The 19808-nt window shown below is 38.9% G+C and overlaps 10 protein-coding genes across 10 annotated transcripts; 5 read left to right on the top strand and 5 right to left on the bottom strand.

The window, feature by feature from the left end:
- Positions 1–19: 19 nt before the first annotated feature.
- BATDEDRAFT_92018 (uncharacterized protein) lies at positions 20–556 on the top strand (the record flags this gene model as incomplete). Its single annotated transcript, XM_006682234.1, has 1 exon — positions 20–556. The coding sequence occupies one exon, from the start codon at positions 20–22 to the stop codon at positions 554–556; it is 537 nt and encodes a 178-aa protein (XP_006682297.1).
- A 172-nt stretch (positions 557–728) lies between these two features.
- BATDEDRAFT_27806 (uncharacterized protein) lies at positions 729–1874 on the bottom strand (the record flags this gene model as incomplete). Its single annotated transcript, XM_006682104.1, has 1 exon — positions 729–1874. One exon carries the CDS (start codon positions 1872–1874, stop codon positions 729–731), a length of 1146 nt encoding a protein of 381 aa, XP_006682167.1.
- A 586-nt stretch (positions 1875–2460) lies between these two features.
- On the top strand, positions 2461–2997 carry BATDEDRAFT_27805 (uncharacterized protein; the record flags this gene model as incomplete). The annotated part of the gene is made up of 1 exon (XM_006682103.1): positions 2461–2997. The coding sequence occupies one exon, from the start codon at positions 2461–2463 to the stop codon at positions 2995–2997; it is 537 nt and encodes a 178-aa protein (XP_006682166.1).
- A 194-nt stretch (positions 2998–3191) lies between these two features.
- Positions 3192–4623, bottom strand: BATDEDRAFT_27804 (uncharacterized protein; the record flags this gene model as incomplete). Its single annotated transcript, XM_006682102.1, has 2 exons — positions 3192–4130; positions 4567–4623. The coding sequence occupies 2 exons, from the start codon at positions 4621–4623 to the stop codon at positions 3192–3194; spliced, it is 996 nt and encodes a 331-aa protein (XP_006682165.1).
- A 254-nt stretch (positions 4624–4877) lies between these two features.
- On the top strand, positions 4878–5414 carry BATDEDRAFT_27803 (uncharacterized protein; the record flags this gene model as incomplete). The annotated part of the gene is made up of 1 exon (XM_006682101.1): positions 4878–5414. One exon carries the CDS (start codon positions 4878–4880, stop codon positions 5412–5414), a length of 537 nt encoding a protein of 178 aa, XP_006682164.1.
- Positions 5415–6044: 630 nt separating this feature from the next.
- On the bottom strand, positions 6045–10129 carry BATDEDRAFT_36075 (uncharacterized protein). The gene is made up of 4 exons (XM_006682163.1): positions 10055–10129; positions 9265–9512; positions 8499–8657; positions 6045–8438 (listed from the first exon to the last, which is right to left on the bottom strand). Exons 2-4 carry the CDS (start codon positions 9454–9456, stop codon positions 6141–6143), a joined length of 2649 nt encoding a protein of 882 aa, XP_006682226.1. The 5' UTR covers positions 9457–9512; positions 10055–10129; the 3' UTR covers positions 6045–6140.
- A 1043-nt stretch (positions 10130–11172) lies between these two features.
- On the top strand, positions 11173–12762 carry BATDEDRAFT_17858 (uncharacterized protein). The gene is made up of 2 exons (XM_006682077.1): positions 11173–11440; positions 11911–12762. The coding sequence occupies exons 1-2, from the start codon at positions 11265–11267 to the stop codon at positions 12608–12610; spliced, it is 876 nt and encodes a 291-aa protein (XP_006682140.1). The 5' UTR covers positions 11173–11264; the 3' UTR covers positions 12611–12762.
- Positions 12763–13002: 240 nt separating this feature from the next.
- BATDEDRAFT_91882 (uncharacterized protein) lies at positions 13003–14337 on the top strand (the record flags this gene model as incomplete). Its single annotated transcript, XM_006682233.1, has 1 exon — positions 13003–14337. One exon carries the CDS (start codon positions 13003–13005, stop codon positions 14335–14337), a length of 1335 nt encoding a protein of 444 aa, XP_006682296.1.
- A 94-nt stretch (positions 14338–14431) lies between these two features.
- Positions 14432–16403, bottom strand: BATDEDRAFT_91881 (uncharacterized protein; the record flags this gene model as incomplete). The annotated part of the gene is made up of 3 exons (XM_006682195.1): positions 14432–15329; positions 15395–16255; positions 16326–16403. 3 exons carry the CDS (start codon positions 16401–16403, stop codon positions 14655–14657), a joined length of 1614 nt encoding a protein of 537 aa, XP_006682258.1. The 3' UTR covers positions 14432–14654.
- Positions 16325–18613, bottom strand: BATDEDRAFT_20828 (uncharacterized protein). The gene is made up of 9 exons (XM_006682084.1): positions 18577–18613; positions 18016–18210; positions 17700–17913; positions 17526–17636; positions 17396–17449; positions 17299–17328; positions 17068–17232; positions 16852–17000; positions 16325–16775 (listed from the first exon to the last, which is right to left on the bottom strand). Exons 2-9 carry the CDS (start codon positions 18126–18128, stop codon positions 16580–16582), a joined length of 1032 nt encoding a protein of 343 aa, XP_006682147.1. The 5' UTR covers positions 18129–18210; positions 18577–18613; the 3' UTR covers positions 16325–16579.
- Between the last annotated feature and the right edge of the window lie 1195 nt (positions 18614–19808).

Here is a 19808-nt window from a genome sequence, read left to right as displayed (position 1 = left end):
TTACCAATCAAATCCAACAATGAGGCTCACGGACATTTTACTCGCATTGACTTTGGTGATCACTAGCAGCATGGCAGTAGTCCCACCTGGTAAAAATGCTCAAACCCCTCAATCAAGCCAGAGTCCTGAATGTCAACCGGGACCATCAAACGAATGTCAGCCGAAAACCAATAGTCCAAAAAGAAAATACATAATTCTTAGACAAATCAGGATCAAATATAAAGATCTAAAGAAAAAGGTGAAAGATGCCAAGGAGAACATGAATATATGGTGCAGTGACTATCGTAAACTCAAAAATGAACTCAAGTCGCATCAAACCAGTGGAAGATCAGGTTTGGGGTCGGGATTGGCCAAACTTGTGCCAAAATCTGTTAAACAGAAACATGGCAAAGCTCCAGATGAAGTAACAGATGTCGAACTTGAACTTTTAGACAGGTGTCTAGAAGCAAAGGGCATATACAAAGAATTTTTACAAATGCTTAAAGAGTTCAAGGAGACTCATGGCACTGGATTCACGGCAAAGGCAGCAGGAGTTTTCCGGCGTTTTAAAAAATAGCATATTTCATTCGACTCTGTTTGATTCAAATAAATTTAATCAATGTGTCAATAGTTGTATGCAATCGCATTGTATTCATTCAAACATGGTCTGGTGGTGTTACATGACTTGTGGTGTAATCAATAATATATTCAGTGACATTCACAACCAATCACAACCATTTGCAATCATTTCAATTCATGCTAACACTCCAATAATTGATTGTTGCTCCTTTCATCTGCATAGCAAGGTCTGAATTGAATATGATGTTGACAAAAAACTGTTCCGTCTTGGTTGTCACTGTATACTTTTCTGCAACCGTCTTGACTCCGGATACACCTTCTGTAGGCATATTACCATTCGGATCAACCGTATTCAAAAGTGATTCCACATTGTCATCCGAATCTGTGATATACAAGCTTAAAAAGTCGCCATACATTTGCGATTCAAGCGCGGCATCAATTTCAATAGTGATGTTGGATCCAACTGGTGCAGTATAGTATGATCGGATCTCAGTGACTATTGCAGGACTGTATTGTATTCCGTCACCAACAACCCATTTACCATTGACCGAGTTCCATCCCTGTGACTTTTTGGTAGATGGCGAGTTGTATATTCCAACCGATTTACTGGTACCATTAAACACCCATTTGACACCATGTTCAAGTTTAACACGATCTTGTTGTTGTGGAATGCGACTGATATGCTTATGTGTTTTGAGAACCTGTTTGCCGTTGTTTTGGCCAATGATACTGACCCGAGTATTACCAAGATCGTTGATTACAGATGCCAGTTTGAACGAGTGTTGACTTTTTATGTTGCTTTTAAACTTGGCAACTGAAAGTGATTTGCCAGTGTCATCAATAACTGACAGTTGATTGATTCCCTTGACTTGTACATCAATGGTTACGTCACTGCTAGTGGTGATATAATCGATGGACTCGCAAACAAATTGAAGATTGTTCAGTCCAGTTCTGACACCCAATGTTTTGAGTTGATCGGCAATACGGTCAAATTGTGAATCTTCAGTGGATCCAGGCAATAAATCCGTCAAACGGGGTCGTACAATGTATTCGGTTACGGCACCAATATCTTCAAGCAGCTGACCTTGCTGTTTGCCGTTGCGTATTGCCTGCCGAACTCCGATTGAAAGAGCGTTGGTGTAACTCTGACCAGTTGTATTGTCAGTCAGTTTTTTGTAATACGGCATTGGTTGAAAATCAGGTTTGAAGAGTTGTGGAATGTGATTGGAATGTGATTGAAATGTCATTGACAAACTCGGCATTACCGCTTGAAGTTTACAGAGACCAATCACAACAGCATTGGTGTTTATGAACATTACTGAAGAGTCTGGATGAATGGTTCAAAATACACGACTAATGATTTATTATGAGTTGGATATAGTAGGTCCAAATATGAGTGTTGACATCAAGATGTCTGTGTCGGCATCACAATTCGGCATTAGCATAGCAATATCAATGGTCAAAAGGCTTGCATGAGCATGTATCGAGTATGATCCCTTATTTTCAGCATGTACAATTGATATCGGTGAATTATCGAACACACACCCTTGAATGTAAGTCTAAGCCTGTGTACTTGACCATCACAATAATCACAATACTCGTTGATCGTCAATCCCTGCTGATCGTCAATCGAGGTTGAAGGGAATATCGAAAATGAAGGGTTTTGTTCAGAGGATCTCTATGCTGTACGATGATCCCTGCATGATCCCTGCATAATTTAACATGTTAGCCCTGATATTATCTATTTTATAAACGATTAAATATCGTTTATTCAACAAATATCCTTGATTACCAATAGCACAGCGTACTTATTTGACTGACTGCAAGTGTAGTAACCAATCGACTAGCATACACGTTCAATACACCAAACCCACAGATTACTTTTACCAATCAAATCCAACAATGAGGCTCACGGACATTTTACTCGCATTGACTTTGGTGGTCACTAGCAGCATGGCAGTAGTTCCACCTAGTAAAACTATTCAAACCCCTCAATCAAACCAGAATCCTAGATGCCGACCAGGACCATCAAATATATGCCAGCCGACAGTCAGTAGTCCAAACAATGAGCGTGAATTAAAGGAACAAACTCAGAAAAGATATGAAGATTTACAGAAACGAGTGGAAAGGGCCAAGATAATCATGGGACAGTCGTGCGGTAAACATTATAACCCCAATAATAAATCTGCTTCGAGTCAAACTGGCGGAGGATTAGGTTTAGGCTCGTTTTTTGCCAGGTTTGTGCCAGATTCCATCAAAAGCATGTTTGGCAAAACTCCGGTTAGTGTGAAAAATAGTAAAAGTTATTCTCATCGTTATTGTGAACAAACAGCAAAAATGTACAACAGAAGAGTAGCTGAATTGGTCAAGTTCGAGGAAACTCATAACATTGGATTCATGACCAAGCTGTACAACTTTTTCCGGCGTTTTAAAAAATAGCATATTTCATTCGACTCTGTTTGATTCAAATAAATTTAACCAATGCATCAATAGTTGTATGCAATCGCATTGTATTCATTCAAACATGGTCTGGTGGTGTTACATGACTTGTGGTGTAATCAATAATACATTCAGTCATATATTCAGTGACATTCACAATCATTCACAACCAATCACAACCATTTACAATCATTTCAATTCATGCTAACACTCCAATAATTGATTGTTGCTCCTTTCATCTGCACAGCAAGGTCTGAATTGAATATGATGTTGACAAAAAACTGTTCCGTCTTGGTTGTCACTGCATACTTTTCTGCAACCGTCTTGACTCCGGATACACCTTCTGTAGGCATATTAGTATACGGATCAACCGTATTCAAAAGTGATTCCACATTGTCATCCGAATCTGTGATATACAAGCTTAAAAAGTCGCCATACATTTGCGATTCAAGTGCGACATCAATTTCAATAGTGATGTTGGATCCAACTGGTGCAGTATAGTATGATCGGATCTCAGTGACTATTGCAGGACTGTATTGTATTCCGTCACCAACAACCCATTTACCATTGACCGAGTTCCATCCCTGTGACTTTTTGGTAGATGGCGAGTTGTATACTCCAACCGATTTACTGGTACCATTAAACACCCATTTGACACCATGTTCAAGTTTAACACGATCTTGTTGTTGTGGAATGCGACTGATATGCTTATGTGTTTTGAGAACCTGTTTGCCGTTGTTTTGGCCAATGATACTGACCCGAGTATTACCAAGATCGTTGATTACAGATGCCAGTTTGAACGAGTGTTGACTTTTTATGTTGCTTTTAAACTTGGCAACTGAAAGTGATTTGCCAGTGTCATCAATAACTGACAGTTGATTGATTCCCTTGACTTGTACATCAATGGTTACGTCACTGCTAGTGGTGTTATAATCGATGGACTCGCAAACAAAGTAAAGATTGTTCAGTCCAGTTCTGACACCCAGTGTTTTGAGTTGATCGGCAATACGGTCAAATTGTGAATCTTCAGTGGATCCAGGCAATAAATCCGTCAAACGGGGTCGTACAATGTATTCAGTTACGGCACCAATATCTTCAAGCAGCCGACCTTGCTGTTTGCCGTTGCGTATTGCCTGTCAAACTCCGATTGAAAGAGCGTTGGTGTAACTCTGACCAGTTGTATTGTCAGTCAGTTTTTTGTAATACGGCATTGATTGAAAATCAGGTTTGAAGAGTTGTGGAATGTCATTGGAATGTGATTGAAATGTCATTGATAAACTCGGTATTACCGCTTGAAGTTTACAGAGACCAATCACAACAGCATTGGTGTTTATGAACATTACTGAAGAGTCTGGATGAATGGTTCAAAATACACGACTGATGATTTATTATGAGTTGGTTATAGTAGGTCCAAATATGAGTGTTGACATCAAGATGTTTGTGTCGGCATCACAATTCGGCATTGGCATAGCAGTATCAATGATTGAAAAGCTTGTATGAGCTTGTATCGAGTATGATCCCTTATTTTCAGCATGTACAATTGATGTGGATGAATTATCGAACACACACCCTTGAATGTAAGTCTAAGCCTGTGTACTTGACCATCACAATAATCACAATATCCATTGAAGGGAATATCGAAAATGAAGGGTTTTGTTCAGCAAGCCTCTGTGCTGTACGATGATCCCTGTATGATTGACACACTGGCCCTGATATTATCCATTTTATAAACGATTAAATATCGTTTATCCAACAAATATCCTTGATTACCAATAGCACAGCGTACTTATTTGACTGACTGCAAGTGTAGTAACCAATCGACTAGCATACACGTTCAATACACCAAACCCACAGATTACTTTTACCAATCAAATCCAACAATGAGGCTCACGGACATTTTACTCGCATTGACTTTGGTGGTCACTAGCAGCATGGCAGTAGTTCCACCTAGTAAAACTATTCAAACCTCTCAATCAAGCCAAAGTCCTGCATGCCGACCGGGACCATCAAATATATGCCAGCCGACAATCAGTAGTCCAAACAATGAGCGTGAATTAAAGGAACAAATTCAGAAAAGACTTGCAAAACTACAGAGACTTGTGGATCAAAACACGATAATCATGAACAGGTGGTGCGGTAAACATTATAATCCCAAGGATAAACCTGTTCCATATCGAATCAAAGAAGAACAAAAAGCAGTTTCGTTTTTTGCCAGGTTTGTGCCAGATTCCGCTAGAATCATGTTTGGCAAACCTCCAATTAATACGGAACATAGTAAACGTCACCTTGATCCTTATTGTGTACAAGCAACAAAAGTATACAACAGAGTTCTAACTGAATTAATCGACTTCAAGAGAACTCATAACATTGGATTCATGGCAAAGCTGTACAACTTTATGAAGTGGTTCAAAAAATAGCATATTTCACTCTACTCTGTTTGATTCAAATAAATTTAACCAATGCATCAATAGTTGTATGCAATCGCATTTTATTCATTCAAACATGGTCTGGTGATGTTACATGACTTGTGATACAAAAGCAAAGCGTACAATATACTGATCATGGTATTTTTTAAATAACCACAACCAAAATCCATTTTTATACCCAAATACTCCAAACCCATTACATGCTATGAATATTAAAAGCAATCTTCCTAATTGTTTTTATCTTGACTATTCTAGAACAAACATCAATTGTTGATAGCGTACTTGTCCATTTTTTATCATGGCAAGACTACATATCAATTTGAACCATCTTGCAACCATATTCTTTACTGGATCAAAACACTCCTACTCGGTCTACCCAAATTGACGTGTAGTTTTTTATAAAAGGAGAAATATACAAGTATTTTATAGGTGATTGTTTTATAATGGGTTTCAAGAGTCATTGTTTGGAATTGCAGTTTAATGATTAATAGCAAGTGATGAGTATTGCTTAGTGGTTGACGAGGATTAGATGTGTTGCATTCCCAAGATTTCAATTTAGTTTTTAGAGTACAACAAAAGTATGAGAATAACCAACTCCAATATTTAATAGAAAAGCATAATGAATATTCAGCTATTATTTATTCCAGAACAAGAGGACATCATTGCAGATAAATACAAGTGTTTCATTTTACATTCGTATTCATGTAAATAAAAGACTTATTTTGGTCGTTCATTAGGTTGTGCACGATTATCAGATATTGAGCTTCTCTGATGAATTCCAGCAGGCGAGTATTGAATGGGAGGAGTGATTGAGGCTGGGTTACGAACAGCAGCTCCTGGTAAAGAGTTTGATCGTGAATGTGTAGCGTACTGCATTCCAAGTGGAACATTGTCTGAAGGGGACACAGAAGATTGCAGTGGCTCGGGATTATCAGTAAAAGAACCATCAATTTCAGCTGGAGGAAGAGTAACGATATGAAGGGACGATGTGGATCCATTTGAAAAAGATCCACCTGCGTAGCGTGAGCCAGGTCGAGTTAGATTTCCGGAAAGAGGCTGACGATATACGTTTAGTTTTGGACTTCCACTTAAACTTCCAGAGCGTCCAAAACTACCTTCGCTATCAGAATCCAGATCATCAGAGTCAATATCATCCGAATCCCAGTCACTAGAGTAAACGGACGAGGTTGCAGAGAAATTGTTTCCGAATAAAGTAAGTGGTGGTAGAAATTGAACGGGAGGAAGGGGTTTGTCCACACCAGTCAAAGTATCGTTGCTCATTTCAAAAGAAACATTTGTTGCTGATGACGAGCGACTCATATCCATGTTACTAGAAGATGGAGATGGCATATTTCCAATGGAATCAGGCGATACCGAAGTTGGAGAAGTACGCGTAGTGCCGGATTGTCCATGGGTTGTAACAATAATCTTGGAAGTGCTGCTTCTTCTTAAAGTCAAAGGCGAGTCGCCATTGAGAGTAACTGTATCGTTTACAGGTGTTTTGGTGGAAGTGCTTGTTACGATTTCGAGCATATCGTCTTGCTTGATTTCCGAAGCGCGAGGACCACCCCAGCTACGCACATTCCATGTCCAGATCGAATACACATTGACAAAGAAATTGGCCCATGCAGTCACAATCAGCATGACAGGAAACATGTAAAACACCTTGAACCGTCGTAAAACAAGAGCAAATACAAGCAACATGAGCCAGTTGATCATGACAGGACCAAACAAAATCAGCAATTGAAGCCAATTGTAGTTTGTACCACTGCAGAGCTGAATGACGACAACATAAATAAAAAAAGATGAAGCGGAACGAGCTGTAAAATCATAGAATTTAAACAGAAGCAAAAAAGGAGTGCGCATCCACAAGCGATAGTCGGACAAAAAGTAGATTTCGTTTGAAAATGCACCCAGCAACCAGCGACGACGCTGCTTCAAAAACGAAGACCATGTATTAGGAGCTTCAGTTTTTGCGCGTGCAGATGGGCAAAACCCGATAGAATACGAACGAGACTGTTCCATGAGCAAATGCGTCAAGTATCTGTCTTCACCTAAATGGTAGCGATGAAAGTCAAAGATGTTTTCCGTTTTGAGATCGGAAAAGTAAGTTTCGGCTGCCTTGGAAAGCTCTTTGAGACGCAAAATAGTCAATGCACCAGGAAGACATGTCACACCACCAAGGGAGGCTTCTAGCGAGCGCCAAAACACCTGACTGGTAAGATACTCGCAGTCTTGGCAGTATAAAAGAATGTTGCGTTCACGAGAAGAAATGGCGGAAATGAATCCAGTCATGCCAACCAAATTTTTGCCTTTTTCCATGGCACGAACAAACTCAATCATGCAATCTGGATACAAAATAATATCAGAATCTACAAAAAGAACATAAGTTTGAGACTCGACGGCGCTGTACATTTGCTTGATCTGCTGAAATGTGTGTGCTTGCGTACCACGCTTGCCACCATGAGGGAATCTGTTTATAACAAACTGAACACCCTTGTAGTACAACACAGTGCGATTTGAATAGCGTCCAGGTTCTTCCGTTGGGTTCTGAGTAAGAAACTTCATAAGATGCAAAAACAAAGGACTTTCTTGATCGTAGTCAAAACTGAGAAAAACAGTAACACGAGCAGAGGGGTATATTGAGTCAACAACAGATTTAACCCCATTGATCAAAGCTTCTGGTTCTTCGTTGTAGATGGGCATTACAACAATTATTTGCGGAATACGATTGTGACGAATGCGTTTACGCACACGAAATCGAGCACGCTTAAGCACCTTGTCTTCATGACGACCAGAGTTGCGCCAGATGCGATACTTGATGGCCCAACTGGCTGCAATCATGATGGTAATTAAAAATACAATGACGTAGAGTAAAAATAGTCCAACAAACGTGATTTTAAAGACAATTTTTGGAAAGTGCCAGATATTCGGGATAGGAATAAGCAGCATCAGGAATGGAAGGTACAAGAATCTAAATACTAGGAAAAGGACAGCAACCATAATCGGGAAAAACTGGCAAGGCGTATTAGTGATAAATTATTGTACAAGCAAGTCACATGGTATTGAATCTACCTTTTCAAGTCCACGAGTAGCACGAATGGTTAAAATAGTGCCATAGATCAATAGACTAGTAAAAATAGCAAAGTCCAACAGCGAGATAAATATAACGATGCCTTGCAAGATTTGAACCCATAGATAAGCCAGCCAAGTTGCAACACGTGGATTAGATACCTATTATTATTTCAAATAAAAGATCCAAACTAGAGTTAAAAAATCATAACTACAGTTGTATTCACATAGATGGAACAGTAGTAAGAATGCCAATATGCACAATAAACAGATGGTTGTGATATGATGGTGATTGTACAGTGTGGTTATTCCAAAACAGTATTGATTCAAAACTATAGTTTGATATGAATATTGTGTTTTGAAAGAGTCGAGATCTATTGTAGTAGGAAAGCGGAAGGAATGTGTAATGATTACTTGTTCCAAAGCAAAGGAAAGTCACTGCAAGATAAATACAAACGTATTTCACTTTACGTAAAATCGTAATTAAGAGTGAACGGGCGGCATTAGCACCGCGTCCAGCACAAGCCGGATATTTAATAAAACATAACATGTAATGGAACGAGCAGTAATAGTTGAGACCAGGAAACGGTAATCGCATTTTGCACTGTCAAAACCCCGATTTCCAAATAAACAAGCGTAAATGGGTTGGGCCGAATGGTCAAGTATTGCCATGTATTTGGTAGCAGCCAATATCACAGATCTGACTCTAGATTACAGGCGGTGACAAAGTTACTTGTACTAGAACCAAGAAAGTATAATAAAAACTTACAAAGTCTTCGATATTAAGAACATGATCTAATAAGTCGTCAAAGGCATTGCTGGAATGAATGGATTTGATTTGAGTAGTATTATCTCTACTTGCGGCAGTTTGGTCGATAACAGCACCATAAATAGTCGGAAGGATCATCGCGAATACAGAAAAAGCATTTGGCCACGAGCGGGTCAAAGCTAAAAGAGACATGGTGATTTATATCACACTCTTGAAGACACAACTTTGGTAAGCAGACTTTTGGTCGACTATTTATGATTTTCAGATTTTAGTTGCACAATGGATGAAATTAGTACACGATGATAACAGCAGGGTTTTAAATATGTCGGAAAGAGTGATATCATCTGCGCTAAAATGTCAAATATTGCAAGATTCCAAAAACAGCACATTTAAAGTGTCAAAACCATGTAGCACTACATTAAAAGACCCTGAATAAAAACATTTGCAGGATCAATTCGCTCAAAACAAGTGGTAATGTAGTATCAAAAAAAAGAAACGAGAAATCAGCAGTGCTCAATCGAGTAGTCCAGATGTTGTGGGCAACTGCTTGGGGATAGTAATGTAGTCCAGTAAACGTAAATTAAACATGAACTGCTTGAATTTCCATTATGACTAGTAGTGATCACCTCAATATATAGGGTTTTGATGAATAAAGACATGGTACCATGCCGGTAGACATATGGTAGACTAAACCAAACAGTTGGTTATGCTAGCACAAATTCAAGCAGAACGACTCGAGTTCTAAATATCAAGAAATCATTATACACAAAAAGCCATGGTAGAACCATACCTACTGATTGTCCAGTTGATACGTTTTCTGAAAACAAGTGATGGTAACAGATATGAAGAGGTAAGGGTATAAGCGGGTTGTACAGAATTAAATGACACGATCCTATCAATGCAAACTAATATCGTTTTTAAAGACAATTTGGCAGTGTTTTTGAGCTTGCAGAATACGGAAGCAAGACTATATTTTGTTTCATTTGTGGCAGTGAACGTAGACGCGCCGTTTCAATTAGCTGACGGACCTGAACGGGTTCAATGCTATTTTTTGGGCAGAATCAGTCAAGCAACTGTTACGTTTTCTAAGCGAATTCAAATTCCTTGATTCAATGTATACCTGAACAGGCTCGAGTATTTATGAAACTCCAAGCATTGTTTCAATCTGCCATAAATGCACATCGGTATCAGATTATAGTATGTTTGAATGAATGCCAACCCAAACAAACTTTCAAGTAGTACCACATCATTCTGAATAGTGTCTTGTAAAAAGCCAACTTTATTCAAGCATATACTGGACTTGCCAACAAATAGAATTTCAATTACAAAACATGCTGAGCTGATTAGTATCGAATTGCTCAGTTTGACCAAGGTTTCAGTTTGATGCCAGTGCGCTCTTGGTCCAAGTCCTTGCAATCAAGCACGTTTCTTGTTTGGTTCAGTACTACCAAGAGACTTGCAGTGTTGAGATCTACTGTAAATGACTTGCAGAAATGAATGCTTACTCATTTTATTTTACGTGAATACGGCTATAAGATAGTATCAGGAAAGGCTATTGGCTGGAATACGCAAGAACCCATAAAGCAGTCGAATGCAATAATAAACGCCACTTACGATTAGTCCAGAGCACTGCCACGATAACAGGTCCAGCTGAATTTTCATGCCTGTTGAATTTCAGCATACATTTGTTCTAGTCTGAAAATTCAACACATGGAGCAAACGGCCGCATCAGAAACAAAGCGTTTCCCAATCACAGGATCGATTGACTACCCCTGTAGTGAATCCTATTACGTTTAATATTCGCACTAAGCAGGGTTAAACTAATCTAATTGTGACTAAAATTCCAGTCAACTTTTAAATATTGTTTTTTAATCGAGTTTTGGTTTTTACCAACTACTAAAACAATAATGATTTCAGTACATCTTTTATTGGCTACAGTGGTGTCCTTGACATTGTCTGTTCATGCTGCAACTCCTACGAAAATCGATTATCCGGCATCTATGACCGTACCCCCTCCGAATCCAACCTGGAGTGCTCGTTTTTTACACAACTCGAATATCCATATGCCCAACATCCCAGTGAATTCAGCTCCCATGACTATCAACAATTTTACTCTAGATATTACTCGCTGTGTTGACGACAATCATTGGGGTATGACTTATGACGATGGGCCAACGTAAGTTGATTTTATTGGTATCACGACCTGTTTTTTTATTCTACATGAATGCAACCTACAGTTACTTGAACAGTATCTCGGACTCTTTCGGTTTATCGGCTGTGCTGAAGATCCCTGTAGTCGATGGGGTTTCAAGTCTTTTCTCAATATGCATATTTGGCATGACTTGAATCTTTTAAAGTACTGCCGGGAAGTCTAGCCGGTTCACCAAGCTTATCATTTAAGCCATATTTGTGCAAAATAGAATACTTTTGTATTATCATGCAATTGCTATTTTGCTTTGGAATAGACAACAGATATTCGTTGCATTTACTAGAAATTGAGTTTGGGCATTGCCAAATGTCAAGCACAGCGTCCATCATGATGCATACTATTATGCACTTTTGGCATTCCTATCCAGGGGGTTGTTTTACGTGAATACGACTGTAGCTCAGTTTATTGAATCTAACTTGTGCTTTTTTTGGTATTAGTAACAATACGCAGATGGTTCTTGATTCCCTAGCTTCGCATAATCTTAAAGCAACCTTTTTTATTATTGGATCGCGAGTGCTTGGTGATGGATCGAGTTTTTTGAAAAAGGTGGTTGCTGCTGGACATGATATTGGAGCCCATACTTGGTCCCATCCATACCTTACTACTCTCACCAATGAGCAGATAGTAGCAGAGTTTATGTGGACTGCAACCATCATCAAAGAAGCAGTTGGAATTGTTCCCAAATATTATCGTCCTCCATATGGAGATATTGATGATCGTGTCAGAGCAATTACTGCATCCATGGGGTTATTGGCTGTTGATTGGAGTTTTGCACCTGGTGATACCAATGGGTTCACCAATGTATCGGCCATCATGACAGAGCGTGCTGCTGGTCCTCGAAACGGTGTGATATCCCTTGAGCACGATTTTGCCTATCAGTACGCTATACAAGCTCCACCTTCATTGGATGCCGTGGTAAAGGCTGGATGGCAAGTTAAGCCTCTTTCAGAGTGTATCAAGGTTGACTCTCTCTACAGCGATTTTATGGTGAACGAGGCAAGCAACCATACTGCAAGTACTGCCAGCGCGAATGTCACTGGTTCCAAATCTCAAAGCAACGCATCTACTTCCAACATGGGTGTTAACTGTATGATGCTACTGATCAGTATCATGACATTCTCTATCTTTATGCTGTAATTCAAACGTTGTTATCTATCTTGATACACTACATCAGCTGTCTTTTTATCATGACCTACATTCTTGGAACATCTTATTGCATGTCTGTTTCCAACTTTGTACATGTATCATTCCTATTGATTTGAAATAATATTCAGAATTGGTTTGGGTTTAAAAATAGAATTGTATTGAAATGGTATACTGTGAATGAGATTAAGCTAGTATAGTTTGTAGTACTCTGAGCTGGTTGTAAGACCAGCAATGACTGATGAATGGAAACCTTGATCATTTACAGACCAGATCCGAGTCCAATGAGTTTAAATCCAATCCAACCAATGTGATTGTAGGCTTGAGCATGTAATCCAACCCATAATAATACATTACAAAAAACTTGTCCCAATATACAGCATTACATGATGGATTTGACCAAAGAAGATGGTGTTCTTGAGTGGGTCAAATGTCTGTTTCCTACAGATACAGTTCAGAGTGTCACTCCATTGCAAGGTGGATCTGCAAACTTTATTTGGAGAGTCATCATTCATGCTCCCATACAAGTACAACTTCCATTTGGTCTTTCCAACCAGCATCAACCATGCAACAGTTCCAAACCAATGTCTTTTACTCAAACTGTGTCAGTCATTGTCAAGCATGCAGAAGGCTTTGTTGCATCCAATCCTTCCATGAAACTCTATCAATCTCGTATTCAGGATGAAGTGGCTGCCATGACTTTTGCTAGCGATAAAACCATTTCACTCCTGAATCCATGTCCTGTTTTGGGTCAAGATCACTCGCTGCATGCAACATACACTGTAAAATGTCCTCGAATACTGCATTTTGACGACATAAACTCGGTCTTTATACTGCAAGATGCTGGTCTTTATAGTATGAACTTGAAGGCATTCATGTCTTCCTATCCATCAGCTACTGTAAAAGCAGATTCAAATGTGCCAATAGATCCCATCTACACCCACTTTTCACCTACTTCGACCCAGTTTCATGAGGCTGTTGGGTCTGGATTGGGAAAGTTTATTGCTAGACTGCACAATACAGGTCGATCTCTAACCCAACCAGAGTTGCATAAATTCATCAACCAGCCAGCATTGGCTCTTTCAAACGAGATACTCTATGCTCGGTTTGAAACTGTTTTGAATTCGCTAGGAATTGCGTCAGATCTTGTGACTGATGGAATCGATGCGGTCAAATGGGCGTCCAAGATTCTTTTAGATGGCGACGCTTATCAGCATGCTAGTCTATGTATGGGTGATTTTTGGCCAGGAAATATCATTGTAGACATCAGTTCAAACCATGAACCCAATTCATCTGATTCACACTTGCAATCAGAACATGTTGCTATTGGACTGTCGATTGTCGATTGGGAATTGGCTCGCGTTGGTCCAACTCCAATGGATTTGGGTCAGTTTCTTGCTGAAGCCTATAGCATTCATATCTACAGATGTCCGGTTCCCGTACTTGTTCTCTCTTTTCAAAAAGCTTATTTAGCTACACTGGAGTCTAGAGTGTTTGGATGTGAAGATGTTAAATTATGTCTGATTCACATGGGTGTGCATTTGATTGTATGGGGAACGTGCACTGGATGGTTTGATGCCAAGGATGTGACAGAAAGTCGACGGTTGGCTATGCTCGGACTGGGATTGGTTGCAAACGCTTGGAACTCCAATTGGAAAGCCATCAAGGAATCCGAGTTTGGTGAATTACTAAATCCATTTTGCACAGCTGCTGCTCAATAACAGCTTATTGATCATTTCTCCAGTTCAAGCAGAGTTACCGACTACATCACAGGGAAAATTTTAAACAAGACACATTGTATGGCCAGAATATTTTGGTTCAATGAAATTGTATGGTTTATTTAGTGTCTTGTATAGTCAAGAAATGAATGTGTTATCATAAGGTGGACAACGGCATGTTTGTCAGTGTCATCAAGCTTTAACCAAGTCTAAATGAATACTAAATCTATGGAAATATCATCTCGATGTTACCCACACTTTGTACCTATCCGACTTTTAGTCAATCAACACTTTCAAACCGGCATGACTGTTGTGAATCGTCAACCACGTTTTTGGCGTGTTTTACTTTTGGAATCTTTAAGCGAATCTATAGCAACGGCGAGTGCATGACCACTGATTTTAATATGTTCAAACATCTTATTTCTGGTGGAAAATGCTCGAGTGCAACCATTGCAAACCCATTCGCTTTCTTTCAATGCCTTGTCTGTTTTGCACACGTGTTTCTGCTTTTCAGCAGTCATCTCGGCTTGAGTTGCAGTCTTGTTTAAAACGGGAACTCTTGTATTAAGATTGGTTGAAGAGTGTGCTTTTCCTTTTTCTCGAGGCTTTCGTTTTCCTTTGGCGGATTTACTTGATTTTTTAGTGTTCCATACATCATTGTCGTTGTCGTCGGATACTATTACATCAAGTACAGGTGAAGAAAGTGTTGGAGATGCAGCAAGCTCAGAATCAATGCATACTGAGTTCATGTCCATCACCAATTTTTCGACATGTTTGTTATCGGGTAAAATTGATGGATGAGAAGATGAGCAGGATTCAACATCAGATTCAACATATTTTTGATCGTGTACATCATCTATAGCAACTTCCTTTTCATCAACAATAGAGTCGTCTGGATCTAATTCACTGATGGTATCAAACCCATCAGCCAAAAGTTCTGCTCTTAATCTTGCAGTAGCCTCGATATGTTTTTTTGATTTCTCATGATTGGCCAACTGTATTGATTTAAAACAATTAGAGTTGACATTACTTGTTCATGTATCGACCAAGTAATGCTTACCTGCATAGCAGATCGAAATGTCTTGTCGCAAGAAATACAGACAAATTCGTCCAAGTAGAGATCGCAGTCATCTTCTTGTATGACATCAATAGAGTCGTGTTTAGTCCATTCTGCTTCTTTATAAGCCTCAGCCAAAGCTCTTTGATGAGCTCTTTGTGCTCGTTTTTGCTCATCTATTTTCTGATGCGTTTCGTTCTTTATACGCTCCTTTTCAGCCAAGTAGGCAGCAACACGCGGATCTCGTTTGTACAAGTATGCGGCTATCCTTCTGACAGCATCAACGAATTCTTTTCTTGCTGTACTTCTCATTTTGTGATTGTGTTTTTTAGCTAATCTTCGAACCCTTCGATCGGGAATGTCATTCATTTTGTACACATCCATCCACCTGAACGATTTCACAGTTTGAAATTGCATAAACCGTGTATAAAACGAATGAAGATAGGGCTCGTATAAAGTTGTTGCATCTCCAAATAGAGTAGAGCTGGTATGGGATATAGTTTCGTCGTCGTACATGTGTTCCATGATGGATTCGGGATCTGTTTGGATTGATTCAGACTCTTCCTGTGACAGTTTTATGAACAAGGCATTGTAGATGGCGTAGAAACCTTTTGGAGATGGGTCTGTGATGGATGTGTAGCACGAGGGAGAAAAATAACGCATCAGGTCGCAAGTTGGTGTTGTTTCCATTTGCGATGATGCCGAGGTTGAATTGCCAGCGCGGAGAATGGCATCTCGATGTGAGTCGTACCATGTTCGTTCGTGAGGATCAGATAAAACTTCATACGCAGCTTGAACATGAGTAAACAGTTCTGTTGCTTCCTCTTTCCGATCAGGGTTTTTGTCTGGATGGAATTCCAACGCCTAGTATATGCATTCAAATCAATGGTTGGACTATAATGACTTGCATTCATGCTAGAAACCAAGACTGTACCTTGCTTCTGTATGCTTTTTTCAATTCATCGGCAGTTGCAGTTCTTTCCACTCCCAACACCACGTAATGGCATTGCATTTCGCTAAAATGCTGCGAGTGGATTTTGCAAGCAAATTTAAATTTTATCCTCATACACGTGACTTGTTCATTCTGTCATACACGTGACTTTTCAACCCAAACTGCAGCAACACGACTCAACTACACTAAAACAAAAACAAACAATTAATTCTTAAATCGACTCCCAAACAATATTACTATTGCTTGGATTCATCCTCATTTCTCTTCCGTTCCACTACAGGCGCAAAATACGCATGTCGCATTGCTTCACGTGGTGTCAATCGTTCTTGGTGATCGTATTTCAAAAGCTGATCAAGCAAATCAAGTGCCTCGGGTGAAATGTATCGTTGGTTTTCTGGAATCACAAAACTCTCCCATTCTTTTCTTGGATGTCTACAACACGTTATATATTACACGTCAATTAATACTCCAAGAGATGGTCATCTACTATAAATACTCGAGTTCCTACCTTCCAAGAATACCATCAAAGTGCTCGCTCAGCTCAATATCGTATTTGTCCAGATAAGCATAAAGTTCATCAGTTCCAAGCACTTTTGAAATGGCCACAAGTTGGTCATAGTTGTCACTACCATGAAAAAAGGGCTCTTTGCGAAAGATCTAAAGTTGGTGTTATGATTTAAAATCGATACTCTTGATAAAAGTACAGGGTTTGATCAATATTTACCATGCTGGCAAACATACAGCCTAGACTCCACATGTCTAGCGAGTAATCGTATTCTTGAAAATCTACAAGAAGTTCTGGTCCTTTAAAGTAGCGCGATGCTACACGCACATTATATTCAGTACCTGCATGATAAAATTCTGCAAGACCCCAGTCGATCAAGCGAAGCTAATCAGTACACGTAGACGATTAGTCTAGGTACAGAGTGTATTGAAACATACATTTAGAACTTACTTTTCGCTGCTCATGGTCAATCATTACATTCTAGAAATTGGAGTGAACCAAGTCATGTTAGCTTTTGTTGGTTTAGGATCCAGCCGAATTCACTTACGTGAGGTTTGACATCGCGGTGCATAATACCACGAGAGTGACAAAAGTCCAATGCCTAGTTGTTACACATGGTCAGATGAATTACAAGCCAATTCAAGGTATATTTTCAAGACAGTTGAACAATAGTATACCTTGAGGAGTTCAAAGATATAGTAACGAACGTCATAGTCGGTGAGTTTTGGGTAAAGGACTTTAAAATCATTGCTGTTGACATGCTCAAATATAAGAGCAGGTGTTTTTGACTAGAGTATCAGAGTATATTAGTGTTTATCATGGAGCCTTTTTGTTGTATGATTACCAAGTACCTGTGGATCGCGCACGATATCCAACAATTGAATGATATTTGTACCACCAGATAGATTCTGCAGAATCTTGATTTCACGCTTAATTTTTTTCTTTTTAATTGGCTTGAGCACTTTGATGACACACTTTTCATCGTTGGCCACATTGATGCCTTCAAAGACTTCCGAGTATTTACCACGGCCAATCTTGCGAATGATTTCGTAATTGTCTTGACCGCTGGATGCACAAAATGTCGAGTAAATCAATAGTATAGAGTTTAGACTACGTCAAGATGAAGTATATATAGTTTGAGCAAGGGGTAAAACCCAACCAACTTACCCCCATAAGATTTCAAGTGCATCGTAATCCCAGTATTCTCTAGGCATATCCTGATTTACATTTGCATATTCGCGAGCAATTGAAACAGGTTTCTCGGTAGGAGAAGCGGACATGATTAAACCTTGAAACGCTGTTTTCTAAAAATTAAAAGCTTGACAAAGACACTGCACTAGAACAATGTCACAGATATGACTGCTGGTATTAAAGTTGAAATCTGTTGGTGAGAAATAAATGCCACAAGATGATACATTTCAAGTAGTATGTGATGAATGGAAACTCTGACATGAGGATTGTAGCAAAATTGATGATTCAATCAGGATGCCAGTATACAGATTAAAGCACAAACAAGTATCAGTTAAATTGAGAGAAATCAAGTTCAGACTATTTGAATAGACAGTTTCTTGAATAAATGATAAAATTTACCACCATAAAGTGATGAGTTTATATTGGCAAGAATCCATCATGAATACACCAAAATCAATGCGTTGGTAGAAAATAGTCCAGCTAGAATCTAAAGAAAGTGTATGATAAAGTCATTTGATAGTCCAAAGAACAACTTACACACACTGACAAGAGAATCGAGAGCGAGGCAGTCGATAATGGCAACAAGTGCTGCAAAAAGACGAGAAATTCGACTTTTTTTTTAATCAGACCCCAAACATATAGAGTTCAGACTGTATAATTCTAGGGTTTAACAAGTTTTTGGTTTTAGTTTTTCTTTCTCATAATTCAAGGTAAGAAACTCGCATGTATAGGATATGATGATCATATGTGTTACCGTAACAGCTATGCTGTTGATCCTTTGATCTATAGTTCTGGATTAATGGGACCAGTATTTAACCTTTTGGTTGTACTGGAGAACCTACCCATTCCCAGCCAGATTCGCTTGTTTACTCTCCGAGTAACAAGTTTGGAAATGGTATTCATTTTTTCCCTCTGAAAATGTCTGATCCTTTTTATTATAAATTGAGTGTATGAAGATTAAAAGTGTCTGACTTATTGATGAATTATAGGATTTTTGAATAAATGAAAATGGTTTTTACAACTGAATTTGTCTAGAATGAAACATTTGTAATACTTTGAAGAGTGATGATTGAATAATGTTTCATTATAAACTGTTTTTATAGAATTCCTTGACATTGCAGTGTTTTTAGTCTTTAATAATTTGATTTTTTTTGAGTTTGAAACAATAAAAATGTCGATTGAAGAATGAATTCAAATTTCGGAAATCCGAAAGTTTGACAAGTTCATAAAATCGAGTTTGACATTCTTCAGTTTCAATTTACGAAAATACGGCAGTAAACCAAACCATGTCGAAACTGCTGCATTTGCAGTCTTTACTTTTATCTGCTCCTTCTACCACGACTCTTCCACCACAACTCGCATTGGATGCTCAAACTCTTGTTCAAACTGCAAATGGCTTGAATGCCATCATGGATGAGTTATCTGAAAACAGAGTCAGCACTGTTAGTCGTCTAATAAAGTCGGCTGCAAAAACTGTTTTACAAGAAGCTTCGCTGAAACTGGAGTTTCAAGTCAGGAAAGAACTCATCAAACTCTCTGTTGCATTGGTGGAAGCGGTTCATCCTGCATTCCAAGGTAGCTTGAGTTTTGTATTCAATTTACTCGATTTCTTTTGAAATTACCACGGTTATTATTATATTATCAGTTGCATGGATTATCTCTTATAGGTTGAGTTCCATAAATGGATCGTTTATACTCCTATTATTCCTCTACTTTTGTGGCGTATCTAATCCAACTCTTGCTGTTGTTGTGCAATTGGTGATTATTTT

The sequence above is a fragment of the Batrachochytrium dendrobatidis genome (assembly GCF_000203795.2).
Source record: "Batrachochytrium dendrobatidis JAM81 unplaced genomic scaffold BATDEscaffold_15, whole genome shotgun sequence".
Lineage (NCBI taxonomy): Eukaryota > Fungi > Chytridiomycota > Chytridiomycetes > Rhizophydiales > Batrachochytrium > Batrachochytrium dendrobatidis.
The sequence above is the reverse complement of the archived record's forward strand: the minus strand, read 5'-3'. Positions and strand labels throughout refer to the sequence as shown.